This window comes from Lepus europaeus, chromosome 1, assembly GCF_033115175.1.
Source record: "Lepus europaeus isolate LE1 chromosome 1, mLepTim1.pri, whole genome shotgun sequence".
Classification (NCBI taxonomy): domain Eukaryota; kingdom Metazoa; phylum Chordata; class Mammalia; order Lagomorpha; family Leporidae; genus Lepus; species Lepus europaeus.
The window spans coordinates 17,552,661-17,579,438 of NC_084827.1; the positions used below are offsets into that span (position 1 = coordinate 17,552,661).

Sequence of the window (26,778 nt, forward strand, 5' to 3'; positions counted from 1 at the left end):
AGAAAGAAAGAGAGAGAGAGAGGGAGAGAGAAAGGTCTTCGTTCTTCAGTTTTACTCCCCAAATGACTGCAACAGCCAGGGCTCAGCCAGACCAAAGACAGGAGCCAGGAAGCCCATCCGGGTCTCCCACGTGGGTAGCAGAGACTCAAGGATTTGGGTCATCACCTGCTGCCTCTCAGGCTCTTTAGCAGGAAGCTGGACTGGAAGCAGAGCAGCTGGGTTCTAGCTGGCTCTCCGGTACAGAGTGCAGGGGGCTCTGCTGTGTCACAGCACCCAGGCCGACACATATTATTTTTAGTTGTCTCAACAATTCTGTGTGTAAGTGGTATTAAACACACTACAAATGAGAACTCTGAAGCTGCAAAGGAGATACTGGAGAAAGCGCGGATTTGGGAGACAGAGGGTTTAATCACCTACTGGGTTTGTGATTTGGGGCCTCTGTAGGCCTTGGTTTATTTATCTATCCTATATGATGATGATATTTGCCTCACAGATTGGAGCCCAGAATAGGGGCTTTTAGATGCTATTAGTTTTCCTCTTTGCATGTCTTGATGATATGCCGTGATCTGTGGGTCACGTTGGATCTATGCCGTGCCCCAGAGTCTTCTAGCACTTGATTTGCCTCAGAGTGTGCTTGTTAGGAACCAAAGGTAATTTGAGCAAGGCAGTGTCAGACAAAGTTTTCCTTTAAGTATCTTTGAGAGGGGGACAAAGCCAGTTTTCAGCATTCTTCAAGATGACTGTGGGAGAATATATGTATTCACCTGGAGGAAACAACTTCAGGGAGGATCTTCGGCATTCCACGTGCACACCAGAAAGCTCATTTACAAACAGATCACCAAGGCAGATTCCAGCTTTGTCCTCCTGGAAACAGCACATGGATCCAATCCACAAAGAGGGTTGCCATGTGCCTTGTGCCTTGCAATGCTCTGGGCACCTGGGATCCACTGGAGACTAACACAGATACTGCTGCCCTGGTTTACCCTCTGGTGGGGGAGACAGCAAATACATCTATAAATCATATGGAATATTAAATGCAGGTAGTGTTGGAGATAAAAATAAATAAAACAGGGGCCAGCACTGTAGCACAGTGGGTTAAAGCCCTGGCCTGAAGCACCAGCATCCCATATGGGTGCCGGTTCTAGTCCCTGCTGCTCCTCTTCCCATCCGGCTCTCTGCCATGACCTGGGAAAGCAGTAGAGGATGGCCCAAGTCTTTGGGCCCCTGCACTGGCGTGGGAGACCCGGAAGAAGCTTCTGGCTCCTGGCTTTGGATCAGCACAGCTCTGGCCATTGTGGCCATCTGGGGGAGTGAACCAGTGGATGGAAGACCTCTCTTTGTAACTCTGCCTTTCAAATAAATAATAAAATAAATCTTTAAAAAAATAAATAAACAAAACAGAATATACTGCGGATTCCAATTTTACCTAGCGTTGTCATTTCAAAGGTGAGAGCTGGGGACGGGTATTTGGCACAATGGTTGAACAGGACCTGGGGAGTGACCCAGGCATCTGGGGGATGAACCAAGACATGAGCAGTCTCTGTCCCTCTCTTTCTCTTCTACCGTCTCTCTGCCTTTCAAATACACAAAATAAAATAATAAAAAAATTTAAAAATACACATATAAGAAACTTGCAAGAGGTGAGGAATTGGCCATGGGACCCTCTGGAAAAACAACCAATACAAATGGGCAGGGTAGGAGCTGACTGTCCTGTTGGAGGCACAGCGAGGAGCCCAGTATGGCTGCAATGCAGTGAATGAAAAGGAGGGATTTTATTTACACAACAGACACTTAAATAACCCTTACTGGTAGCACTATTTTAAGCCCTTAAAAATACTAACTAACTCTCCTAACAACTATGTGAAGTAGATGGTGATTTTCTGTTTCAAGAAACAGGTTAAATAACTGCTCCTAAGTCACATAGCTGTCAAGAGACTAGCTGGGAGGGGAGCTCAGGTCATCTGCCTCTCTTGAGCCAGGCTCGTGCGTGCTGCATGCTGTGAGAGGTGAGGGCTGGAACGTGGGGACTGGACCACAGCGGCTGCTACAGACCGACAGTGCAGACTTGGCGTTTGGGGACCTGTGCTGTGGTATAGCGGGTTAAGCCACCACCTGTAATGCTGGCATTCCATATCAGAGCACTGATTCAAGTCCTGGCTGCTCTGTTTCTAACCTGGCTCCCACCTAATGTACCTGGGAAGGCAGCAATAGATGGCTTAAGTACTTGAACCCCTACCACCCACCTGGGGGAGCTGGATGAAGTTCTGAACTCTTGACTTTGGACCAACCCTGGCAGCTGAGAACACCTGGGGAGTGAACCAACAGATAGAAGTTCTCTTTCTCTCTTCCTCTCTGTCACTCTGCCTCTCAAATAAATAAATAAAATAAACCTTTGTAAAAAAGATTTGGGGTTTTACTCTGAGTAATATGTGTCAAACAGAAGAGTCATGTATATTTTTGTTGTTCCAGAAATTTCCAGAGCATTTGCATACTTTGGGTATGCGTTACTTTCAGCATTTCTGATGCTTATGGTAATGTCAAAAGAATTTCCCCTGTGTAATTTAGAACTAAGATCCTTTCAATACGCTACATACAGTCATCTCTCACTTCTGAAGTCCTACTGGAACGCTTCGTTATGTGGCTCAAGTAATGCTTTATGCACTTGGCTTTGCCTTCTTCGGGCACAAAATCAAAGTTTTGATGGCAAAACTTTGTTTTTCTCTTTTGGATGGGGAAAGGAACAGTAAGAACAAGTGAACCACTTAAGATATGTTCTACCTACATACAAACGGCGATGGACGGATGTCTTGTTCAGGTAATAGCCTTCCTGGGGCTCAGTGACTCCAAGCCTGGAGTGATTCTGAGGCACCTGCTTCTCAGAATCCCAAAAGGACCCAGACTCTGGCCATTCCAGGAACATTCAGGATCTGCCCAGGAGGAGTCCATCTGGAGAAGAAAGATTTGGGAAAATGACACAGTCTTCTAAGAACAGGGTGATCATGACCCATAGCCACTATTTATTTAGCACTTACTGTGTGCCTAGAACCACGCCAAATGCTTCACCTGCGTGAGCCAGCCCACGTCCTCATCTTCACATGAGAGTAAGGAAATTAAGACTTAAAGAGGGCCAGCGACGTGGCTCATTTGGCTAATCCTTAGCCTGCGGCACTGGCACCTTGGGTTCTAGTCCTGGTTGGCGCACCAGGTACTAGTCCTGGTTGCCCCTCTTCCAGTCCAGCTCTCTGCTGTTGCCCGGGAGGGCAGTGGAGGATGGCCCAAGTCCTTGGGCCCTGCACCCTCATGGGAGACCATGAGGAAGCACCTGGCTCCTGGCTTCGGATCGGCGCAGCTCCGGCTGTGGCGGCCACGAGGGGAGTGAACCAACGGAAGGAAGACCTTTCTCTGTCTCTCTCTCACTGTCTATAACTCTCTCTCTCTGTCTCTCTCTCTAACTCTGCCTGTCAAAAAAAAAAAAAAAAAGACTTAGAGAGATTTGTTACTCAAATCACACACAGTGTGAGGGGAGCGTAGCTCTGCCTGTCTCCGAAGCTCCTGTTCCTACAGAGTAGCGTTCACCATGTGGGACTAGAACTCTGTCTAACATGTGAGCCATCACTCCTGCTGCAACTATCTGGGCTGGCATTTCCAGTTCTGAATGTGCAACTGCCGGTGGAACCTAGCTGCAAATCTCAGTCTCAACCTTTTTTCTGTTCAGTATTTCAGACACATCCTACGTGCCTCATCGGAGTCTCTCACCATTCTCTCTCTCTCGTGCGGCTGCAGCTGACTTGCTCTGTTTGGGTCCACGTCATCCTGCTACCTCGCACGGGGGCTTATCCGGCACTTTCCCAGCCTGGCCCTCCCCGTGGACTGCCACTGAGAAGCAAGGCTCACCAACGACTTGCCATGGACCTCTGGCCTGTTTCTCTGCTTCCCAGCTACCATGAGAGGCACACAATGAAGAGATGCACAGTGGGAACACTCGACACAACCCACAAGCACCAGGAGAGTAATTTCTGGAGGGATGAATTGTGAGCACTGGAAAATAATAAGAAGCTGGCTTCCTTTTTCTCTCTCCTCCCAAAAGCTTAGCGGGGGCGTGTTGTCACCCCGTGGCATCTACAGGCAGTGTGCATGGGTGGACAGGCGGCTCTGTCTCTCTGCACGTCCCGCAAGCATCACCTTGCCTGGCTCCCCAGCTCTTGCCATTTGTTCGCACTTTGACTGCATGGGCTACGACATTTTCCAGAAATCCTGGGCTCAGCTTCTCTCAGAAGAACCGCTACTTCCTAAATTCCCCTGACCCAAAGCCCAGCTTCCAAGAATCTGCCCCAAATGATAAAAAGAGCTGATGTTAATATTGCCGGGATTAGGCCGGCGCCGTGGCTCAACAGGCTAATCCTCCGCCTTGCGGCGCCGGCACAACAGGTTCTAGTCCCGGTCGGGGCACCGATCCTGTCCCGGTTGCCCCTCTTCCAGGCCAGCTCTCTGCTGTGGCCAGGGAGTGCAGTGGAGGATGGCCCAAGTGCTTGGGCCCTGCACCCCATGGGAGACCAGGATAGGCGCCTGGCTCCTGCCATCGGAACAGCGCGGTGCGCCGGCCGCAGCGCGCTACCGCGGCGGCCATTGGAGGGTGAACCAACGGCAAAAGGAAGACCTTTCTCTCTGTCTCTCTCTCACTGTCCACTCTGCCTGTCAAAAAAAAAATTAAAAAAAAAAATATTGCCGGGATTATTAACGCACCTGATAGGATTGGTGTGTTAACTCTCCAAAAAAAAAAAAAAAAAAAAAAGTTGCTTTGGAAGAAATTAAAAATAATTTAAAGATTCTGATCTAGCAGCCCAAAACTAGCCTCACTTCTAAACCCACTCATTTTCTGAGTCTCACAACTGCATTTTCCCTGCCTTTCCAGTCCTGCCCTGGTTTCAGGCCTGGTTTCAGTAGGTTATTCCTGCTAAGATGACGACACTTGCTTCCTCATTTGCCCTTCTATTTTCACATTCTCCAACTCCCCGTGCAATCTGAATACCACTGCCTCCAGGTCTATAGTCCTAGAACGGATTCTGTCTCACTCTTCTTATTGTCATTGTTGAATCATGCCCAGCGCTCCTCCTAAGACTAATCTCCCCTGATCTGTGACAGCAGCAAAAAGCCCTTCACACACGTAAAACCTGCGTTTCCCAGTGCACGCTCACTAACCATAGAGTTGCTCTATGTGCATTAGGCCAGATGGCCTGGGCCACTTGTTTCCCTTGACCACGAGTTGTGCCTTTCTGAGACCACCATAGCTCTGCTGGTAAACTGGACAACAAAAGTACCTGTGGACTTGGATAACTGTACCCAGCCCCGCCCATGCACAGGTGTGGGAATGCCTAGCACCCCCGTGTCCCCTGGCTGGGGGTTTTACTCAGGTCACCAAATTATGCATCAACTTTTTCTGCCATTCCAAATAAAGTTAACAAAGGGTATCCAACCAATGCTGATGACCCAGCTTGTCAAGAAAACTGAGCCCAACAGGATCAGCCTTGAGGCGCAGCAGGTTGAACTGCTGTTTGTGCCACCCTAGCCCGTATCAGAGCTGTGGTTGGAGTCCTGACTCAGCTCACTGCAGAAAGAATGGCTGATGGCCCAAGTACTTGGGTTCCTGCCACCCACGCGGGAGACCTGGATAGAGTTCCTAGCTCCTTGATTCGATCTAGCCCGGCCCTTGCCATTGTGGCCATCTGGGGAGTGAAGCAGCAGATGGAGGGTCTCTCTCTCTCTCTGCTACTCTGCTTTTCAAATAAATAAGTAAATCATAAAAAAAAGCCGGTGCCGCGGCTCAGTAGGCTAATCCTCCACCTTGCGGTGCCGGCACACTGGGTTCTAGTCCCGGTCAGGGCACCGATCCTGTCCCGGTTGCCCCTCTTCCAGGCCAGCTCTCTGCAGTGGCCAGGGAGTGCAGTGGAGGATGGCCCAAGTCCTTGGGCCCTGCACCCTCATGGGAGACCAGGAGAAGCACCTGGCTCCTGCCATCGGATCAGCGCGGTGCGCCAGCCGCAGCGCGCCTACCGCGGTGGCCATTGGAGGGTGAACCAACGGCAAAAGGAAGACCTTTCTCTCTGTCTCTCTCTCACTGTCCACTCTGCCTGTCAAAAAAAAAAAAAAAAAGATTAAAAAAAAAAAAAAAAAACTTAGCCCTGGCCGGCACCGTGGCTCAACAGGCTAATCCTCCGCCTTGCGGTGCCGGCACACCGGGTTCTTGTCCCGGTTGGGGCGCCGGATTCTATCCCGGTTGCCCCTCTTCCAGGCCAGCTCTCTGCTATGGCCCGGAAAGGCAGTGGAGGATGGCCCAAGTGCTTGGGCTCTGCACCCGCATGGGAGACCAGGAGAAGCACCTGGCTCCTGCCTTCGGATCAGCACGATGCGCCGGCTGCAGCGGCCACTGGAGGGTGAACCAACAGCAAAAAGGAAGACCTTTCTCTCTGTCTCTCTCTCTCTCACTATCCACTCTGCCTGTCAAAAAAAAAAAAAAAACAACTTAGCCCAACAACCTATCCTTGTTGGTGCACAGCCACCCCAGTCAGGTCCTGCCGGGGAGTGCGTATGAAATATCCGAGGGAGTTAGCAGTGAGCATAGCAGGGGCAGACGGAAGGAACAAAGCTGACATCACGTGGCAGCAGCAGCAACCATGAGGCGACGGAGGAAAGAATAGAAAGTCCTGAGCAGCAAGGGCAGCAGCAGCAGTCACGATAATAGCAGATAATTAGAGAGCAAGGCAACAGCTACTTACGCCGAAGCGCCCGCCCACAAGATAACCCGGCTGCTGGGGCTGCACTGTGCGCTGAGTCACCTTCCAGTCCTTCCAGTTCCCACCGGTCATCGCTTCAACTTAGACCGAGAGAAGCCGACTGTATCTCCCGTTCTGGAAATTAAATTTGCGCCTCACATGGACTCTCTATGGGTCATGATCGAAGGCACGTTCAGCTGGGCTTTTGAAAATAACTTGATATGGCATATTGACAAGGATGGAGGCGGTCTTGAGGCTCACACGTGGAAGCCCAGTGCTGAAGAGAAAAGGGAGGCAACTGGGTTTACTGGTGTATGGGAAGAGCTGAATGGAATAGCCACTGAGAGGAAGAGAAACATCTCCACCCCCTTGTCCTACTACCCGCTGACACTCGCTGACGCCTCCCACTGGCCAAACCCCACAGTAAGCCAGAGAGCCATGGAGCAGGTGCAGAGTGGGACAGAGAAGCAGTATATGGGGTGTCGGCGGGCTGAATGATGATCCCCGGTCCCTCTCTCTTCACCCCCAAATAAGCCCACACAGTCTAATCTCCAGAGCCGGAGGGTGTCGCCTTATATGGCAAAAGAGGTGATTCTGTCCCAGATCTTGGGAACAGGAGCTTATCCCAGATCACCGGGCTGGGTCCTGCGTGCCATCACAGGCATCCTTACAAGGCAGAAGCAGAGACTTGGAGTGACGTGGTCCCCAGCCCAGGGCAGCCCAGGGCAGCCCGGGGCCACGGGGACAGACTCTCCCCTGGAGCCTGCCAAGCCCTTGCTTGAAGACTTCTGGCCTCCTCAACTGTGAGAAAATACAGCTCTGTTGTTTTGAGCCACCCAGTTTGCAGTAATTTGTTACGGCAGTCACGGGAAACCAACACAGGGGCCAAGTGACAGCAGCAGCAAAGCTGCCAGTCCCAGATGGCCTGATGATGGCCCTGGTGGCTGTGACCTTTTTTTTTTTTTTTCCCCACCTTTAGTATTCCCTTTGGTTCTTCTTTGGGGACCACTCATGGGCTTCCAAATATAGGCTCCCAAATTAGAGTTCCTTTTGCATCCGAATATCTTGTCACTCGCATTAGAAGAAATGTGTTCTTTGTATCCTCTAAAAAGCCTAGCACAGTACCCGAGCGAGCGGACCGACTCTAATTGGTAAATGAGAAAGAAAGCTTCTATGTGTCCATCTGCAAATGGAAAATAACCATTTCCACCAACTTGCCTTTCAGAGGTAATGATAGCAGTGTTTCCTGGAAACAATTTCTGTACCTGTAACAGATGATATCTCTGAAACACTCGTTCCTGCTGGAGCAGTTTCTCCGGAAAAAAAAAAAAAAAAGAATTGCTTGAGTTTCACGCACGCTCCTTTCTGTGTGGAGCTGAGATGGCCAGCACTTCACCCCCAGGAGGAGAAAGCAGGAGATGATGAAGAGAATAGAAGAGCTAGGATTGATGTTTGCATAGGAACCTTGCTTCACTCAGTAAATATTTTTCAAAGAACTACAATGTTAAAATACAGTCCACAGATGTGGAGGTCACACACACATGTGCACACACACACACACATGAATAACGCATGATCCCATGTAAGCAGAACTGTCACACAATCCAATGAATGCTTTTATAAGAGTAAAATACCATGGGCTGACAAAGAAAGGAATGATTAACTCCGTTGATGGAATTCTACCCCAAACATGTCACATTCAAGCTGAGCCGCTCCGAGTTCACCAGGCAGAGGCGAAGTCAGGAACATTCCAGAACCTCAGCTTTGCCTGAGCCGCTGCCAAGAGAACCACACCCTCTGCCCGGCCCCATTGTGTCCACAACGGCCTATTTTTATTCATTATCCTCACAGCCACTTTTTAAGAGCACACTGATTACTTCTCTATTGTGCATCCAGGCATTTTAGCGTCCAAGAAAGGAGATGACGGGGAGGGAAAAGTAGAGGTTGCCCTCTAACAGGTCTGCTAGCAAGGCGTCCAGCTGTCTGTCCAGTCACGAGTTAAATGGAAAAATGCTGGCCCTTCCTGAGTGTCCACCTCGTTTTTGAGGTCTGGGAGAGAGGGTGGCCACAGGGCACTTATAACTCGGAGCAAAGCAGGCAAAGGATGAGAGCAAGCCTTTGTCTCCCTGCGCCAAACCAGCACTTCTTCAGAGCAAACACTTCTCAAGTGGCAATCACGGCCAAGGACCTTTTCCTCCTGTGGGTTGACCTTCGGATCACTTCTCGGGGAACAGCTCCAGCCAGGGCTCCACCCAACCTCTCTGCTCCCAGGTCAGCCCTTGCAGCTTCTGAGCCCAAAGTCTTGCTGCTTAGGCATGGGAAGGAAAATCTCTTGGGACAGAGCAGAGAGAGAGAGAGAGAGAGAGAGAGAAGCCGAAACCCACCGACAGGCAAAGCGATGCCCATCCGACCCCTGCAGCTCCCCCTGGGAAGCCGGGGAACCAGTATCTCAGCCCCCGGATGCACAGCCCTCGTCCTTGTTTTCTCAAGAAGCCTCTCTACCTTCCAGCCCCTGCCAGGAAGCTGGCGGCATTTTCATGAAGAGCAACAACAAGCACAGAGCGTTCTGGCCTGCTGGAGCCTGCTGGCTGGTCACTCTTTCCACTGCCTTTTGTTTTCATGCATCATGCCCCTCGCTCGCTTCTCAGATTCCTCAGGGCTTTGGAAAAGCCACAAGCGCTCCACACAGTGCCACCACCCAGCCGGCTGGCAGCCGGCGCCCACACGCGCCCTGCCCTGCAAGCCCTGACAATTGCCACTGGGTTGCACACCTAGGAAGAGGCAGGAAGGCATCCAAGGAGGGTCCACCCCCTCAGCCTAGCTGGCCAAGGTAGGACCTTAGGTTGAGCCCCACCCGGTGAACCTGCTAAATCACAGGATGTTGTTTCGTCCAAAATGCATTTGCAAGGCATGCTGGGTGGTGATCCTTTTGTAGCCTTCCCTCAAAGCCCTACCTGCAGCCAATACAGAGGTTACCAGCCAGGGCCAAGGCAGTCTCTCCGTGCCAGTCCACATATCAGTAGATCAGACCTTGTACACACAAACATGGAATGGAGACTCTCAACTCTGTTTTGAGTTTTATAATCACCTGTAATAACCTCACTGAAACCATGCTCTGGGGTTATCCTACCAACTCTATGAAAAATAGGCCTGATATTGGTATACATATATTCTTTGTATTGGCAGCTTGGATTAGAATGTGGGGACAAAAGAAATTCTCCTAAGTCCTTGATGAGAGTAAAAAACGGATCCAGCAGTTGGGGAGAGTAACCAGGAGATCACTCTGGCAGAGTCTGGATGTGCAGTCTCTATTCTCCAGCAATTTCTGTTCCAGACACGCTTCTTAGCACTCTTACACGTGTGTCCAAGGAGACACACAGAAGGACATGATCCACCGTCAACTGAAGTAGCAAAAACACTAGACAGAGCAAATGGCCTCACACAGGAGAACAAATAGGTTCTAGACTATTTACATAAAGGGCTACCATATCGCAGTACTGCACAGAGTACAAAGAGTCTTCATAAAGTTCATGGAAAATAGAGAGTATGATAAAACTTCATGAATTTCACAAATTTTTTGGACAAACATAAACTTGTCTTTTAACAGATTTTTATTTTATTTGAAAGGCGAAGAGACAAGTCAGAGAGAGACAGAGGTCTTCCCCTCCAATGGTTCACTCTACAAATGCCCCCCCAACAGCCAGGGCTGGGCCAGGCCAAAGTGAGGAGCCTGGAACTCAATCCAGGTCCCCACATGGGTGGCAGGGCCCATGTGAACCACCACGTGCTGCCCCCAGGGTGTGCATTAGCAGGAAGTAGGAATTAGAAGCAAAGCCAGACTTCCATATGGGATACAGGTGTCTCAAGTGGGGGTCTTAACCTCTATGCCAAATGAACCCTCCTTAACTTATCTCTTAATTTCTTTTTTCCTGAACTTTTGGAATTGTCCTTACATGATATCATTGTATTATAAAGAATGGACCAGCTCCATAAGTAGCACATGGGATTTTTTCAAAATCATGATGTTGACAGAAAAAAAAGCTGCAGAAAAATATACAGATTTAAATATTCAAAATGTATATATTGTGTAGTGAATGCAAAAAAAAAAAAAGTGTTGAAAGCATTTCCATGATCTCCAAGAGATTGGTTACCTCTGGAAAGAAGTGAGATGGAAGGGCCTTCTCATAACTAAATTTTTTTTTTTTTTGACAGGCAGAGTGGACAGTGAGAGAGAGAGAGACAGAGAGAAAGGTCTTCCTTTGCCGTTGGTTCACCCTCCAATGGCTGCTGCAGCCGGCTCATCGCGCTGATCCGATGGCAGGAGCCAGGTGCTTCTCCTGGTCTCCCATGGGGTGCAGGGCCCAAGCACTTGGGCCATCCTCCACTGCACTCCCTGGCCACAGCAGAGAGCTGGCCTGGAAGAGGGGCAACCGGGACAGAATCCGGCGCCCCAACCGGGACTACAACCCAGTATGCCGGCACCGCAAGGCGTTGGATTAGCCTGTTGAGCCACGGCGCCGGCCTCTCATAACTAAATTTTATGTACATACATACATATATATATATATATATATATATATATAAATCTTAACCAGCTGTGGCACACTGCTATTATTTACTAAATCTGAGTAGTGGAGATTGTCCCACAGATGATCATGACGCTCATGGCCCTCCACAACAGAAGAATATTTAAGAGTCTTAGGATTTTCAATTTTGAGATTCTTTTCAATTATGAAATTCCATTATGAGAATCAATTCTGGTATTTTTAAGACTTTGAATTGCTTTGCAATGAAAAATAAAGGTATGTTCTATAGGATGAGCCATTCCCATAAACACACATGGCACTCACAAGCCCTCAGTAATGTGTGGATCCTGAGATGCTTTGCATTAATGGAGATCTGTTATACAGGTGCACTTACAGTCTCTCGCCCTGCTGCCCTTGGGACCACCTGGATTTCTGAGGGTCCTAAAAGCAGTCAAAGGTGTAATGGACTACCCAGAGGGATCGGTCCACGTGAGCATGTGATGACCACACAGACAGACCTAGAACGTTCCAAACATCGCTGAAAATAAGAACTGATGTTTAATGCGGTTGTCCACTTCCCGCCATCTGAGAGATGATACAGGAGTTCTGAGAGGAGGCTCTGGAATCTGCATTTTTAAGACTTGCTGCGAGATTCTGATGATCAGACACATTGAGAACTTACAAGCCACTGTTATGCTCTATTAATGTTCTCGAAGAAGTCAGATAAGGAGAAAAAAAATGGAGAAAAGATGCAAGAAAAGTAAAGGAGGCAAGGGAGGAAGAAGGACAGGAAGATGGGTCAGAGCGAGCCTCCAGTCATCCCAAATCCATTCTTCTCTGGGCATTTTTCCTGGACCTCTCCATGCTTCAGTTGCCTCTTCCTGCCCTGAACTTTGATAGCATTCTGAGCATTTGTAAGACTTATTTGGTAATTATGTACTTCCCTGTACACTGTTACACTGGCCTACTGTTTATTCAATACCTTTATGACTTATTTCTTGAATCACACTATACCTTCTTCAGGACAAAGACCATATCTTGTCCATCTTTATATTTTCTATGGTGTCTAATGCAATACGTCACACAGAGTATTAAGATAGGATAAAAATTCAGAAATGTAGCAGGATACATGATCAATATACAAAAACCAGCTGCCTTTCTACACACTACCAGTGAACAATGTGAAAATGAAATCCAGTGCAACCTTCTCAAAATCCTCCATTTATAGAAATTTTGCAGAAATTGACAAGCTGATCATACAATTCATAGGGAAATAGAACACAGAAGAGTCAAAACGAACTCCAAGAAGAACAAAGTTGAAAAATGCACTTTTCCAAATTTCAAAACCACAAGAAAATTACGAATCAAGACATAATGATAAGGATATACATACAGATCAAGGGAATGGAATTGAGAGCCCAGAAATAAACTCACACATTACGGGCAATTGAATTTTTGACATAGATGCCAAGACAATTCTATGGGGGAAAGAATTGTTTTTTTCAACAAATGGTGCTGAGACAACCATGTACCCATGCAAGAAAGAATGAATTAGACTCTCCTTCATGCCAAATATTAAAGTTAATTAACTAAAAGTGGATCATAGACCTAAATTTATAAACTAAAACTATAACACGCCTAGAAGAAAACCTAAGAGTAAATCTTCACGACCTTGGATTTGGCAATCGTTTCTTAGCTATGTCACCGAAAGTAAAAATGGCAAAAGAAAAACAATTGATAAACTGGACTTTAAAAGCAAACTGGGGTAAGCATTTGGCCTAGCAGTTAAGATACTCATGTCTCATATTTCAGTGCCTGAATTCAATTCCCACTTCCAGCTTCCAGCCAATGCACACCCTAGCAGGCAGCAGGTGCTGGTTCAAGCCACTCACATGGGAGAGCCCAAAATGAGTTCTCGGTTCATGGCCCGGCCAGGCCCCAGCCCCAGATACTGCAGGCATTTAGGAAGTGAACCAGCACATGAGAGACTTCTGTCTCTCTCTCTATATATTTTCCTGTATTTAAATAAATTAATTAAAATTTAGGTGCATATGTTTGGTACAGATGCATAGGATAACTTCATATGAAGTTATCTCAATATGGATAACTTCATGCCATACTAGAGTTCCTGGATCAAGTTTCGGCTCCACTTCTGATTCCAGCTTTACCCTGAGAGGTAGCAGGTTGTGGCTCAAGTACTTGAGTCCCTTCCACCCCTATGGGAGACCGGGATTGAGTTACAGGCTTCTAGCTTCAGCCTACCCTGGCCCTGACTCATTGGGGGCATGAATCAGCAGATGCAAGATCTCTATCCATCTGTCTGTCTCTGTCTCTCACATTTCAAATAAATATAAATAAAAAATTTTAATTAAAACAAAGTAAAAAAAATTGTGCTTCAAAGGAGACCATCAAGAAAGTAAAGAGGAAATCCACAGAGTGATAGAAAATCTTTGTGAATCATATATCTGACAAGGAACATGTGACTACAAGGTATAAAAACCTATTACAGTGCAATAATAAAAAGACCCAACTAAAACAAGGAATTTGAATAAATATTCCTCCAAAGATTATATACAAATGATCGCTATATACCTGAAGAGATACTTAAGATCATTAGTCATTAGGGAAATACAGTCAACGTCACAGTGAGAACCATAGGAACCCACAGGAATGGCTATAATAAAAACAGACAGTAAGAGGTGCTGGTGAAAGATGGAGAAATGGAAATCCTCATATATTGTTGGTGAGCATGAAAACAGCTGGGCAGTTTCTCAAAATGCTGAACCTAGGAAGGCATTTGTGATTTCCCTAAGTCTTTACACCATTGGCCTCCTCTTCACTTAGGTCTTCTGCATCCACCCTCTGACGCTGCATAGTCTTCTCTCATCCCTGTCAGTCGTGATCAGTCACACTCAGTCACTATTCGAAATAATCTTATTTCTTACTTATCCATCTCTCCCGCTGGAGTACAAGCTCCATGAGAACAGGGACCCTCTCTCTTTTTGCCACCACTGTATCCTTATGTCTGCACCAGTGAGTGGCATACTGTAAATACTGGAGAGTGTTCAGTGGATGTTGCCTGAGTGGAAGGTGGCTAACCTCCAAGCTTCCCTTAATTGTTGGAAATCTTCATTTTCTAGCTACAAAGTGGCATGATAATAATTGCACTTAGTCCACACAATTGTAAGAATTGAAAAAATATACCTCACAGTAGACCTTCAACAAATGCCAATCATAATTGTTGTTACTAGTTTCACCATCACTACTATTACATATTAGCATGGCCCAGATGAGGGTACTTAACACCTGAGCTAAGGGACCATCAATGGATAAAGAATATCTGGGTCCGGTCTTCAAGGTCAGACATGTTTTGCATCCAAAGTCCTTAGCGTTGGACCCCTACTGACACTAACTCAATAAATCATAGCTGTAGTTATTACTGAAATCACCTGTATTATAAAGATGGGAAAATGATTAAAAAAAAAAAAAGAAGAAGAAGGCAAAGGGAGGGGAAACGGAAGAGGCCTAAAGAAACATGGCTCAACAGGAAGAGAGGAGGTAACGGGCAGATCTTCTATCTAGCAGTCATAGTCCACCATCTTTCATCCAGATGTCAACTGCTCCATAAGAATTTCATGAGCACCCGTGGACTACAAGTACAGCAGCCACTTGATATGTTACTCTGCCCTGGTGACTTCAAAGATCCATGTCATGAAGTCACTGGAGCATAAATGTGAGCCACAGGAGGCGTGACACTGGTGTGCCGAACCAGAGAACGACTTTTACTTGCTGATCTGAACCCAGAGCTAGCCTTGTTATGTTTGTCAGAGCCCTCATTAAAAGTCAGGTCAAGTCACTGAAAGCTGTCTGTTACTCTCTTTTGTGAAAGAAATAATATGCTCTATGGCATAGCAATCAGGAAAATAATGGCTATTCTCTAAGAACAGATGACCCCAAAATCTTAGTGGCTGATGAAAACAACAGTCTGTATCTCATTCATGCTCCCTGCCCACTGTAATCCGCTGTGGACTTTGCTCTACTTTGTCTTCACTCCATACACAGGCTAACGGAGCAGCTATACCGTGAGACATCACTGGAGGTCACAGAAAGGGAAAAGAAAGATGGCAGACCGCACACTGCCCCAACCTGATACATACTACTATGTTCACGTGTTGCTGGCCAAAGGAGCAAGGCAAGGAGGTACGATCCTCCAATAGGGAGAGGCATGGCGGGGGGGGGGGGGGTTGGAATGTTTGAAGTAATGAAAATTGTATTTACAAATTTCAGAATCTGAAAAAAGTGCCTGAAAGGAGGGGGGGGGGGTCTATCTTTTAAATTTCAATAATGCCTCACATCTTTTCTGGGCGGAAGCAAAAAATAAAGCACAGATGAAATGGATTACCAGAACACGGTAATAAATTAGCATATGTAAGAAAATATGCAAAACACTCAAGTCAAGACAGAAGAAAAATACAAGCAAAAGAGTGGAAGTCCTTCTAGAAGTCTTGGTTTTGAAGAGAATGAGATTGGGATGATGTGTCGCTCGGACCACTGCAGGTTCTTCCCTATCCTCCTGGGCACCCTGGGGAATTCCACTAATTTCTCTGGGGACGGAGACATCCTATGTTTCAGGAAATGGGCATGGGGTGCAGTTGATGACTTGTTGAATTCTGGGAAAGGGCAGAATCCTGCTAAATGGCTTGGTGGCTGTGACTAACCGTAGTGATGTCATCATACTCATATTTCTAGGAGATGACGTATGTGTTTGCTAGTATGTTTTACTCTAGTCTCCAAAGCTAGAGCCTTCAATCATGTATGGCTTCTTTTATTTTTTTTCAAATGATTTATGATATTTGTTTGAGAGGCAGAGAGAGGAACCATCTTCCGGTTTACTTCCCAAATGTCAAGGATGGCCAGGGCTGCACCAGACTGAAGCCAGAATCCTGGAACTCCATCCTGGTCTCCCAAGTGGGTGGCAGGGACTCAAGCACTTGGACCACCCTCTGCTGCCTTCCTAGCATTTGAGCAGGAAGCTGGATAGGAAGCTGAGTAGCCAGGACTCAATATGGGTGCAATATTGCAAGCAGCAACTTAAACCCATACATCACTGGCCCTCGTTTTCTTCTTTTGTACCTCTCTATATTTCTGAATTTTTCACACTGAGCATCATTATTTTTATAATCCCAAAATGCGGTCATGTTTGAAAGATTAAAAATTGGAGCAGAGGGTATAGAACACAATGCCAGGATTGAGAGGCATGTCCAGGACATAAAACACTGGGGCCCACGGGTCAGATCCGAGTGCCCTGCTGTCCACTTGTCCCAATTGGGATTTGGCCTCAGGATGCCTCCTATGCTTGGAGATCCCAATCACACATCTAGAACGGACCTCTAACACTGAAACTTCCATCCCTCTCCCCACTACCAACGACTCAACCAAACCTCTCCCGTCCCCCACACTCCATACCTTGCTCCCAATCTTTGTGCTCTGAGGCTGCTCTCAGCTCCTGGCACCCTGAGCAGGGGAGGGGACTAGGGGAAGGAGACCTTGGGGGAAACACTTCTGGGTTTCCTTTCCTGCAAAGGTTTGGCCCTCAACGCTGCTCTTGGTCCTCCTCTTGGGAGCCGCATCTGAATCTGCTCGGTGAGTTTGTGGGGCAGGTGCAGGGCGTGTGCATCTCAGCTCCTCCTCCCTTCCTCCTAGGCACCTGTCTGCTCACAGTGAGGAGGTCCCCTTGCTCTTTGGCTCCTGGGGATGCTGCTCCTTAACTCCGCCAACCTCCAACCCAGCTTGCGAAGGCTCTCCTGGTCAAATGTGACTGTGACAGGAGAAACAGGTCTAGCTCATTGTGAAACTCAACATGCAATCCCATTAGTTCTCACAGCAAACAGCCTTTGGATGCCACCAAGGCACCCCTCAGGGCTGGGGCAGCCACCTTCTCTTCATTCATACCTCACTGTAACCCACTGGAGTATCAGTGGAGCAATGCGGATGCAACCACAGGACAAGGAACGAGGGGGCCCTAACTGCCAACACACAGAGGGGTCTGTTTCTCCCTGCACTTTTGGGAGACTTTTCAACGGATGACTTCCCAGCTGTTAACTCCACAATTCAGTCAGATCACATGTCATGTTTCTCTGGGACTGGATGTCACCCAATTGTCCCTTCACTCCTATTTGCCATTAAAAATCAAATGTGTGTCATAATGTCTTCGGTAGCATATGGAATAAAAATAATTACAATGAATATGGATCAGCTTAACAACATATGGAAGCCAGAAGCAGCGAACTGATGAGCAGAAAATGAAATTAAAATGTTAGGCATAGGTGGCTGACACATAAAGAGGAAAACAGAAGATGTTTTGAACTGTAGGACAGTGAGCTGGCCGGCTGAACCACAGTCATTCTCAGCGAGCCAACGGAGACCTAAATGCCAAGAGGCCATGCAGTGTTGCCAGGAGCTCAGGTCCCTGATACTTTCCTCATGGCTTCCTAAGAAAAACTCAGAAAGTGTAAGAGAACCCCACAGGCCACTGAGCACATTCCCGGTTGTCCTTCAGGGGAATTCGACACTGAAAAGTGGATCTTTTCCAGAATAGTGGTTCCACTCAGATGAGGAGTTACAGAAAAGACGGTCGGTCTTCCATGGAAAATACCAGGCCTCCAAATCCCTAATGCCTTCATTAGGAAACCGAAAACACAGGCAAACCAGCTGGTCCCAACTGCTTTGAAGTACTGTGGTCCAGTGGGAAGGGCAACGCTGTAGGGCTGGCGGCAAGAGACCAGCCTTCCGATGCCCAGCTCTGCCAAGTGTTAGCTGGGTGAGCCTGGCAAAGGTCCTTGACTTTTCTGGGTCTTACTTGTCTCATTTGTTCAATGACATTTGACCAGACTATGATGCATTCTGGTTCAAAAATCTTTCATCTCTGGATTAGCATCTGACATTTGCAAAAAATTAAAGCAGGTTCTAGGGTATTATTTTCCATAGAGACTCTGCTATCCCAGGGAGCATGCCTCGCTCCTTTTCATAGTCTTCATTGGCTTCCTTTTCCCCCACAAGGCTAAACCAACCATCTGCAGCAAGATGTTCAAGGTTCTTTGTGATTGGCTCATGTTTATCTATCCAGCCACCCTCCCCTCACTCCCATCAATCATGTAGCTTCTGTTCTGGCAATATGAGGCCATTCGCAGTTCTCTCTAATGCCCTTTCTTGTATGTCAAGTATTTCTTGAACATATCTTTTGTGTTAAACACTCGCAGCCTTGGCACACGGTGCTCACTTTGCTTGGGATGCCTTATATGAATTAGGCTAGAGCCTGCCGCTTTAAGAAACAGGCTGTAAAATATTAGTAGGTTAACACAAGGTAAGGTTATTTCATTTTGTTTTTAAAGGTTTATTTATTTATTTGAAAGGTGGAGTTATTGGTGGAGTTTAGAGAGACATCTTCCATCCCCTGGTTCACTCCCAAAATGGCTGCATCATCTGGGGCTGGGCCAGGCTAAAGCCAGGAACCTGGAACTCCTTCTGGGTCTCCCACGTGGGTGCAGGAGCCCAGAGACTTGGGTCATCTTCCACTACTTTTCTGGTGTGTTAGCAGGGAACTTAATCGGAAGTGGAACAGCCAGGACTCTAACCATTGCCCATAGGGGATGCCAGCATGGCAGGTGGCAGCTTGACATGCTACCCCACAACACTGGCCCTGAGCAGGTTATTTCTTAGCCACGTGGAAATAGTGGTTCAGTGTGGCTAACAACCTCCAGCCAGGGCCTTTCTCTTTTGCAGTTCTGCCATCTTCTAAGCTTCAGAGTCCTTCACTTAACAAATCTGGCAGCTGGGAAAGAAAAGGAAGCCCAGGCTTACCTCCTTCTTAACCTGGTCCAGACGGGATGCACAGCCCTTCTGTTCACATCCCGCTAACGGGAACTGGTCTTATGGCCCGGCCTACATTGGTGATTAGAAGTTAGTTGGGCTGCTTCCCCTAAAAATATCCTACTGTGGAAGGGAGAGGTCCAATGTTGGATGATCGGACGGGATCTCTCCCCCTTCCTCGACTTGTCCCCGTGGCACAGGCGCCGGCACCTTCCCAGTCTCATTGTGGTCACTACATCCTCTGCAGAGACTCTGACCTGTGAGGACAGATCTTCCCATGCACTTTGCAAGTTTCTCTGCTAAGACATGTGTCACACTGTGTCGTGTGGTTTGCAAGCCAGGGACTCTACGGGACTAAGGTTCTTGAGGGCAGGATTCTTGTCTTTTAGCTTTGGTATTCTGAGCACTTAGTGTCATAGTGTTTGGTTTAGTCAGTTTCATAATGATAGTGAATGAATGAGTGAATGAAAGAATCAGGTTTTTTTATTTTTATTTTTTATTTTTTAAAATTTTTTTTTGACAGGCAGAGTGGATAGTGAGAGAGAGAGAGACAGAGAGAAAGGTCTTCCTTTTTGCTGTTGGTTCACCCTCCAATGGCCGCTGCGGCCGGCGCATCTCGCTGATCTGAAGCCAGGAGCCAGGTGCTTCTCCTGGTCTCCCATGGGGTGCAGGGCCCAAGCACTTGGGCCATCCTCCACTGCCTTCCCGGGCCATAGCAGAGAGCTGGCCTGGAAGAGGGGCAACCGGGATAGAATCCAGCACCCCAACCAGGACTAGAACCTGGTCTGCCGGCACCGCAAGGCGGAGGATTAGCCTGTTAAGCCACGGCGCCTGCCAGAATTGGGTTTTTATAGAGGAACCGAGACCCAGTTAAAGGGGAGAAAACGGTGACTCAAGATTATCCAATGTTAAAAGGAAAGTAAGTGTCTCGTAAAAATGTTACAATAGCAATTCATATTTTCTCCCATAACCTCCACGAGGGTGGGGACTTTGTGTCTCTTGTTCTTTGCTCTGACTCCAGTACCAAGCATCCTGTCTAGCACATAGTAAGTACTTGACAAATATTTTGAGATGAATAAACACATAAAGGAATGGATCAATCCATAATGAAGGCTGCCCCCTGAACCCCACGAGTCACATACAAATATACCTCCATGACTTGGATTATCCGAGGAAAGCAGGGCTGGACCACTGAGAAGTGATCACCATCACGTGAAAAGCAGCAGAGAGAACGGGAGAATGTTACCATCCGGGTCGCTCTCCTCCTGATAGAAGATGAACAAACACCATGTGAGGAAGCTAAAATCTCAACGGGGACGCTAGCCCGCGGGCACATGAGGACAAATGCTTGTCTCTCAAATGACAGAGCTACGAAATAGCCCTTGGAAACTGGTTAATGAGAAAAACAGGAAGAAAAAGTACAGACAATAATAGAGCCATGACAACAGAGAACATTTTACTGATTGAAGAAAGACAGAAACATTTAAAAATACTCGTGAAGATGCCTGGTAGATGGAATGTCTGTCTCTCCCCAAAATTCATACATTGAAACCTACTCCCCAAGATGAGGGGGATTAAGAGGTAGATCTCTGCAGAGGAATTAGGCCAAAGGGACAGTGCCCTCATGAGTGGCATCCTTATAAAAGAGGCCCCGGAGAGATTTCTCACGCTTTTCACCACCTTAGAACCATCTAGAAACTGATGTCTACGCACAAGAAAGGACGCTGTTATCAGCCATTGAACCTGCAGGTGCCTGGATTTTGCACCCCCTAACCTCCAGAACCATGAGAAATAAATTTCTGCTGTCCATAAGCTACTCAACTTATGGAAAAAAAAATTTTTTTTGACAGGCAGAGTGGATAGTGAGAGAGAGAGAGACAGAGAGAAAGGTCTTCCTTTTTGCCGTTGGTTCACCCTCCAATGGCCACTGCGGCCGGCGCACTGTGCTGATCTGAAGCCAGGAGCCAGGTGCTTCTCCTGGTGTCCCACGTGGGTGCAGGGCCCAAGCACTTGGGCCATCCTCCACTGCCTTCCCGGGCCATAGCAGAGAGCTGGCCTGGAAGAGGGGCAACCGGGATAGAATCCGGCGCCCCAACTGGGACTAGAACCCAGTGTGCCAGCACCGCAAGGCGGAGGATTAGCCTGTTAAGCCAAGGCGCAGGCCAAGGAATTTTTTTTTTTTTTTTTAAGCAGGATGCTGAATGGACCAAGACAGGTATGAAAAGAGTTCTTTAAATGTTTACACCACATTTATTCTCCCCATAGGTCCCAAAGATGGGTTTAGAATGTCCACATGCCTTCAAGTAGATTACTGCTCAAAATCCTGATGGAAAGAGCAATGGACACATGCATGGGAATTTACAACCAGAACGTTGCCATGAGCTCGCTCCAGCTATCTTGAAACTCTGGAAAATCTTGTTATACACAAGTAAGTTCCATCAATAAAGCTGATGCCGACGTTGACAGATGGACTTTTTTCTAGAAATCAGCCAAGACATGAGTTGTAGGTCTAAGTATCAAATGACCTGAGAATAGGATCACTCAAGAACAGAACTGTGCTTGCCCCGGGGAGCTCTCTGTCTCCCGTGTGGCAGGAACTGTGATGAGCAGGCAGGCGGCTAGACCACACTACCTAGCCCATCTTAAAGTTGGGCAGAGTCATCGTCTGAGCTTTGGCCAAAGCAATGTGGAAGTGATGGGTACCAGTACTAGGTCAGCCCCATTACAAACCCTCTGTTTAGTTCTCTGCAGACTCTCTTAGCCTGTCCTGACAAATACCTACTTTTCCCTTGATCACCAGCAGGAAGAGATTAGTACTGGAGCAGACTTGATGCAAGGCTTCAGACAACCAAGATGACAGAAGTCAATGAGTGATCAAGCCCCGTATCAGGTAATACTGTCTGTAGCAGATGCTGGAGTGAGTTTTGAAGCCTTAGAAATTCCCACAGAACTGGAGCCACGTATGCTAGCCTCTGTTTCCCTAACCCTCCCCACTGGGCATTTGCATCCTCTTGGGAGGACGATGAATAACCAACTCCAAACTAGTTGTTATAGGAACTCCCAGCGGTCTATTCAATTTAATCTATTTAGAGTCCAGTCAAATAATACCACATTTAAACTTGGCTTGTTTTTGCTTTTGTTTTTTGCTAAACATGATGATGGAGAAGAAAAAATAAACTGGTAGACATCTTAGTGTTTGGAGGAATGATTTTAACATGATTATAAAACATTGTGGTTGAACACAGTATTAATGGACAATTATGGGGGACCCAAACATTGCAGCAAAAATGAGGTTTTTGGGTGCTTGCCTGAAGATGTTATTGGGAAATTTACCAGACCTTGTTTCCTTACCAAACCTTGACATTTAAATCCTTCTTCAAGTAGCCTCTGGGTGTTAAGGACAATAAATAAAGACTTTCAGATTGAAAACATTTAAAAAATAGCTCGATTTAGCCTTTAAAATAATAAGGGGTAAATTCAGCTTAAAACAGAATAGTTGAAATTCATCTGGCCTCCCAGTAGAATACAAAACTGAAAAGGTGGATGCTACAAGGTCATTTCTCTAAAGATTTCCACCAAATGAGGTCTAGCAGAGGCTGGGGACTAGGGCTCTAGAAAGTGCTACTGCGGGGCCCACACTACGGTGTATTGGATTAAGCCACCACTATTGGACATCTGCTGCCCATATTAGAGGACTGGTTTGAGTCCTGGCTTCTCTGCTTCTGAGCAAAGCCACAGATGATGGCTCAGGATGATGCCACCCATGTGGGAGACCCAGGTGGACTTCCTGGCTCCTGGCTTTGGTCTGGGACAGCCCCAGCTGTTGAGGGCACTTGGGGGAGTGAACCAGTGGCTGACAGATCTCTCTATCCCTTTGCCTTTTAAATAAGTAACTCATTATTATTATTATTTTGTAAAAGAAAACACAAGATAGCTACTGGCAGCTAAATGGAAAAGTAGTAACCGATCTTGTTGAGAGAGGGATGAATTCACAGAGTTAGGGCTCAGGGAGAGGGGGGAGGTAAGAGATCTAGATGAAAGTCTCATTTCTTTCTTTTTTTTAAAGATTTACTTGAAAGTCACAGTTACAGAGAGAGAGGGAGAGACAGTGAATGAGAGAGAGAGAGAAAGAGAGAGAGTGCACTTCCATCAGGTAATTTACCTCCCAAATGGCCACAAAGGCCAGGGCTGCGTCAAGCCAAAGCCAGGAGCTTTATCCAGGTCCCCATGTGGAAGCAGGGGCCCGAGCCCTTGTGCCATCTTTCGCTGCTTCTCTCAGGCCATCATCAGGGAGCTGGATTGGAAGTAGAGCAGCCAGGGCATGAGCCGGTACCCATATGGGATGCCAGCGTTGCAGGCAGCAGCTCTTCCTGCCACGCTAGAACACCAGCCCCCAAAAGTCATTTCTTAGAAGAGTCAGTGTGGGGCTGAGATGGGAGAAGTTGACTTAGGACAAATTCTACCACCTATTTTCAAGGGATATAAACCAGGTTCTGATAATCTTCTAATTTAGCCTCATGTCTTCCACATATTTCACCTTCTATTCATTTCCCCAAGACACTCTACTTCTTTCTTCTGACCTAAAATTCCAAGTCTCCGTAAACAGGTAGCCAGGAACAGATCTGGTACTTCTGGGAGTTCATTACCAGAGTTATATCAAAATCACATAGGAGAGGCTGGTGTTTTGGCATAGCGGGTAAAGACTGCCTGTGATGCCGGCATCCCATATGGGCACTGATTTGAGTCCCAGCTGCTCCACTTCCTACCCAGTTCCTTTCTTTGTTAATGTGCCTGGGAAAGCAGCAGAAGATGGTCCAAGTGCTTGGGCTCCTGCCATCCACGTGGGAGACCCTAAAGAAGCTCCTGGCTCCTGGCTTCGTGGTCATTTGGGAAGGGAACCAGCGGATAGAAGACCTCTTTCTCTCTCTCTCTCTGTCTCTACCTCTCTCTCACTATAGGTCTGCCTTTGAAATACATAAATAAACAAATCATTTTAATAAAAATCACATGGGGATCTAGCAGAGGAACAGGTGCACTTTATGGAAATGGTGCTAAAAGCGTTAATAGTATTAGCTGCCTTGGAAAACTGTGGGACTTGAACCAGGAAACTGAGTATCTCCCTCAAGGTAGGGTGCGCTCATCAACACAGTCTGTGGGACCTCCTCATTTATCCCCTGGTCAGAGCCCTGAGATTGACAGGAGTCCCTAAGGGAGACCCATGTGGCCATTCAGAGCTCTGTTACGTGAGTTCTTTCCAGCTTCTTCTGGCACTGATCACATTCATTTCTTCTCCACAAGCCTGTATGCTTTGTCGTATTTTTCTCTATCAAATGAACTACATTTACCGACAATATTATTTATTATCCCTCTCCCTCTCCCTCTCCCTCTCCCTCTCCCTCTCCCTCTCCCTCTCCCCTTCCCCCAGGTTTTGTAATGATGAGTCCTTTACACATTCTCTAGAGTTCTCACAGTAGCCTGAAAAGTAGAAATGTTAAACCCTGTTTAAGTTCAGGGGTGTTGGATGAATTGCCTAAGCCTTATTGCTAGAAGCTAAAATCTCATTGGCCTCACTTCCATGCCCTTCCTTCCAGGACTTTCTCTCTCTACCCTAGAGACAACACGAAATAACCAGTTGGCACTTCCTGGGAGGAGGCGCAGCCTTGATGGCTTTGGGAACTGTGAGCTCCCCAACCTTCCTGCCCCTCCCTCCCCTGCGGAGGAAGGAAACTTTTCATGAGTTTAGCTAATCTGTTCAGGCTTTATTGGAGGCAAGTGCATAACATCTTCAAGGCTTCTGTGAAATACGAGACACAGTTCCGGTACTTCCAATGCTATCTTCATAGTGCTCCAAGAGGCTCGAGAAACCAGACTAGAAGCTGGAGCTGGCCGTTCAAGACAGAAGTTGATCAGAGGGGAGTTCAAGACAGAGACCGGGCTTGTCCCCCCGCCCCCAATCCTTCCACTCTACTGATTCCACTGAGTGCTTGGTGCTGTCCCACCAGCTTTTGGGGGGCAGAGAATACCCTGAACACAAACGTGGGACCACAGAGAGTCGTTGAAGCACGGGCGACTGAGGGCAGGAGAAAGAAGACCGGGAAAGTGGGGTGGCACTGTGGCGTAGTGGGCTAAGCCTCCACCTGCAGTGCCGGCATCCCATATGGGTGCCAGTTCAAGTCCCGGCTGCTCCACTTCTGATCCAGCTCTCTGCTATGGCCTGGGAAAGCAGCAGAACATGGCCCAAATCCTTGGTCCCCTGCACCCGTGTGGGAGACCCAGAGAAGCTCCTGGATCCTGGCTTCGGATTGGCCCAGCTCCAGTCATTGCGGCCATTTGGGGAGTGAACCAGCAGATGGAAGACCTTTCCCTCTCTCTCTGTCTCTACCTCTCTCTGTAACTCTGTTTCTCAAATAAATAAATAAATCATTAAAATATAATAATAAAAAAAGAACAGGAAGGGAAGGAGAGGGACAGGGAAAAAGCACAAGAGAGAAGAGAAGAAGGGGGCATGTATTATAGGGAAGAAGAGGAAAAGGAAAAAAAAAGTTTGACCTTGTCAACTACTAGGGTCTTTGTCACCAAACACACGGTGACCTGCCTGGAGGTGATAAGCACGTGTGACCAGGGCCCCTGTACAAGATTATTTTCTCATCAGGACTTCTTCCAAACCCAACTGGTAACTTTGAGGCCAGAATCCTTAGAGTGCACAGACTAAACTGAGAAAAGATAAGAATTGTTAATTTAGTATCCTAAGATTAAGTTGTTTTGCTCTGCAGAAAATGTATAGCAACTGCCCTAGCTGAAAAACGAAATAACAAAGACAAAAATGAATATGGAATACAAACAAGCAATAATAACCTGAAAACTGTGCCCCCCACCCCAACCCAAATGTGCAGAGCAACCTTAGGAAGAGTTTAACTGACATGGGTAGTTAATTGCTGTCAAACATAAGTGTTTGAGAGTAAAAATAACTTACTCTTTCTTAGAAACCCAAATTCTGGGGCTGGCATTATAGCATAGTGGGTAAAACCATTGCCTGTAAAATTGGCATACCACATTGTAGCACTGGTCCAAGTCCCCGCTGCTCCACTTCCAGTCAAGCTCCCTGCTAATGGCCTGGGAAAAGCAGCAGAAGATGGTCCAAGTCCTTGGGCCCCTGCACCCATTGAGGAGACCTGGATGAAGCTCCAGGCTCCTGGCTTCAGCCTGACCCACCTCTGGTCATTGCAGCCATTTGGGGAGTGAACCAGCGAATGGATATATACCCTTGTATGTCCCTCTTTCTCTAACTCTTACTTTGAAATAAATAAAACTTTAAAAATAAAGAAACCCAAGTTCTTAGTCTAGCTAATGAAATCCTTTTATGTACTTCCTTACACTTTCACTGGAACAGTTATCCAGTTTGCAGTAGCTAAAGACAAGAGGGAAGCATCAAACAAAGCGAACACAAGCCCACTCTTTCATTACTCTAAAATTTAACAGGAGTGGGAGAGGGGCTGGCTCCCACATCGGAGCACCAATGTGAGACCCAGTTGCTCTGTTAACTATCCATCTCCCTGCAGCTGGGAAGGCAGTGGAGGATGGCCCAAGTCCTGGGGCCTCTGCCACCCACTCAG

At 47.2% G+C, this 26,778-nt stretch overlaps 1 protein-coding gene across 2 annotated transcripts in view; it reads right to left on the minus strand.

Moving 5' to 3' along the window:
- Positions 1-26,778, minus strand: part of MKLN1 (muskelin 1) — a 361,241-nt gene that overhangs the window by 193,856 nt on the left and 140,607 nt on the right. Inside the window, exon 3 of one of the 2 annotated variants that reach the window (XM_062199265.1) lies at positions 2,783-2,946. In XM_062199265.1, coding sequence (XP_062055249.1) covers positions 2,783-2,784 — 2 coding nt within the window. In that variant the 5' untranslated portion in view covers positions 2,785-2,946. Of the gene's footprint in view, positions 1-764; positions 839-2,782; positions 2,947-26,778 lie in introns of those variants that run through there. The other variant, XM_062199202.1, reaches the window with a different exon arrangement.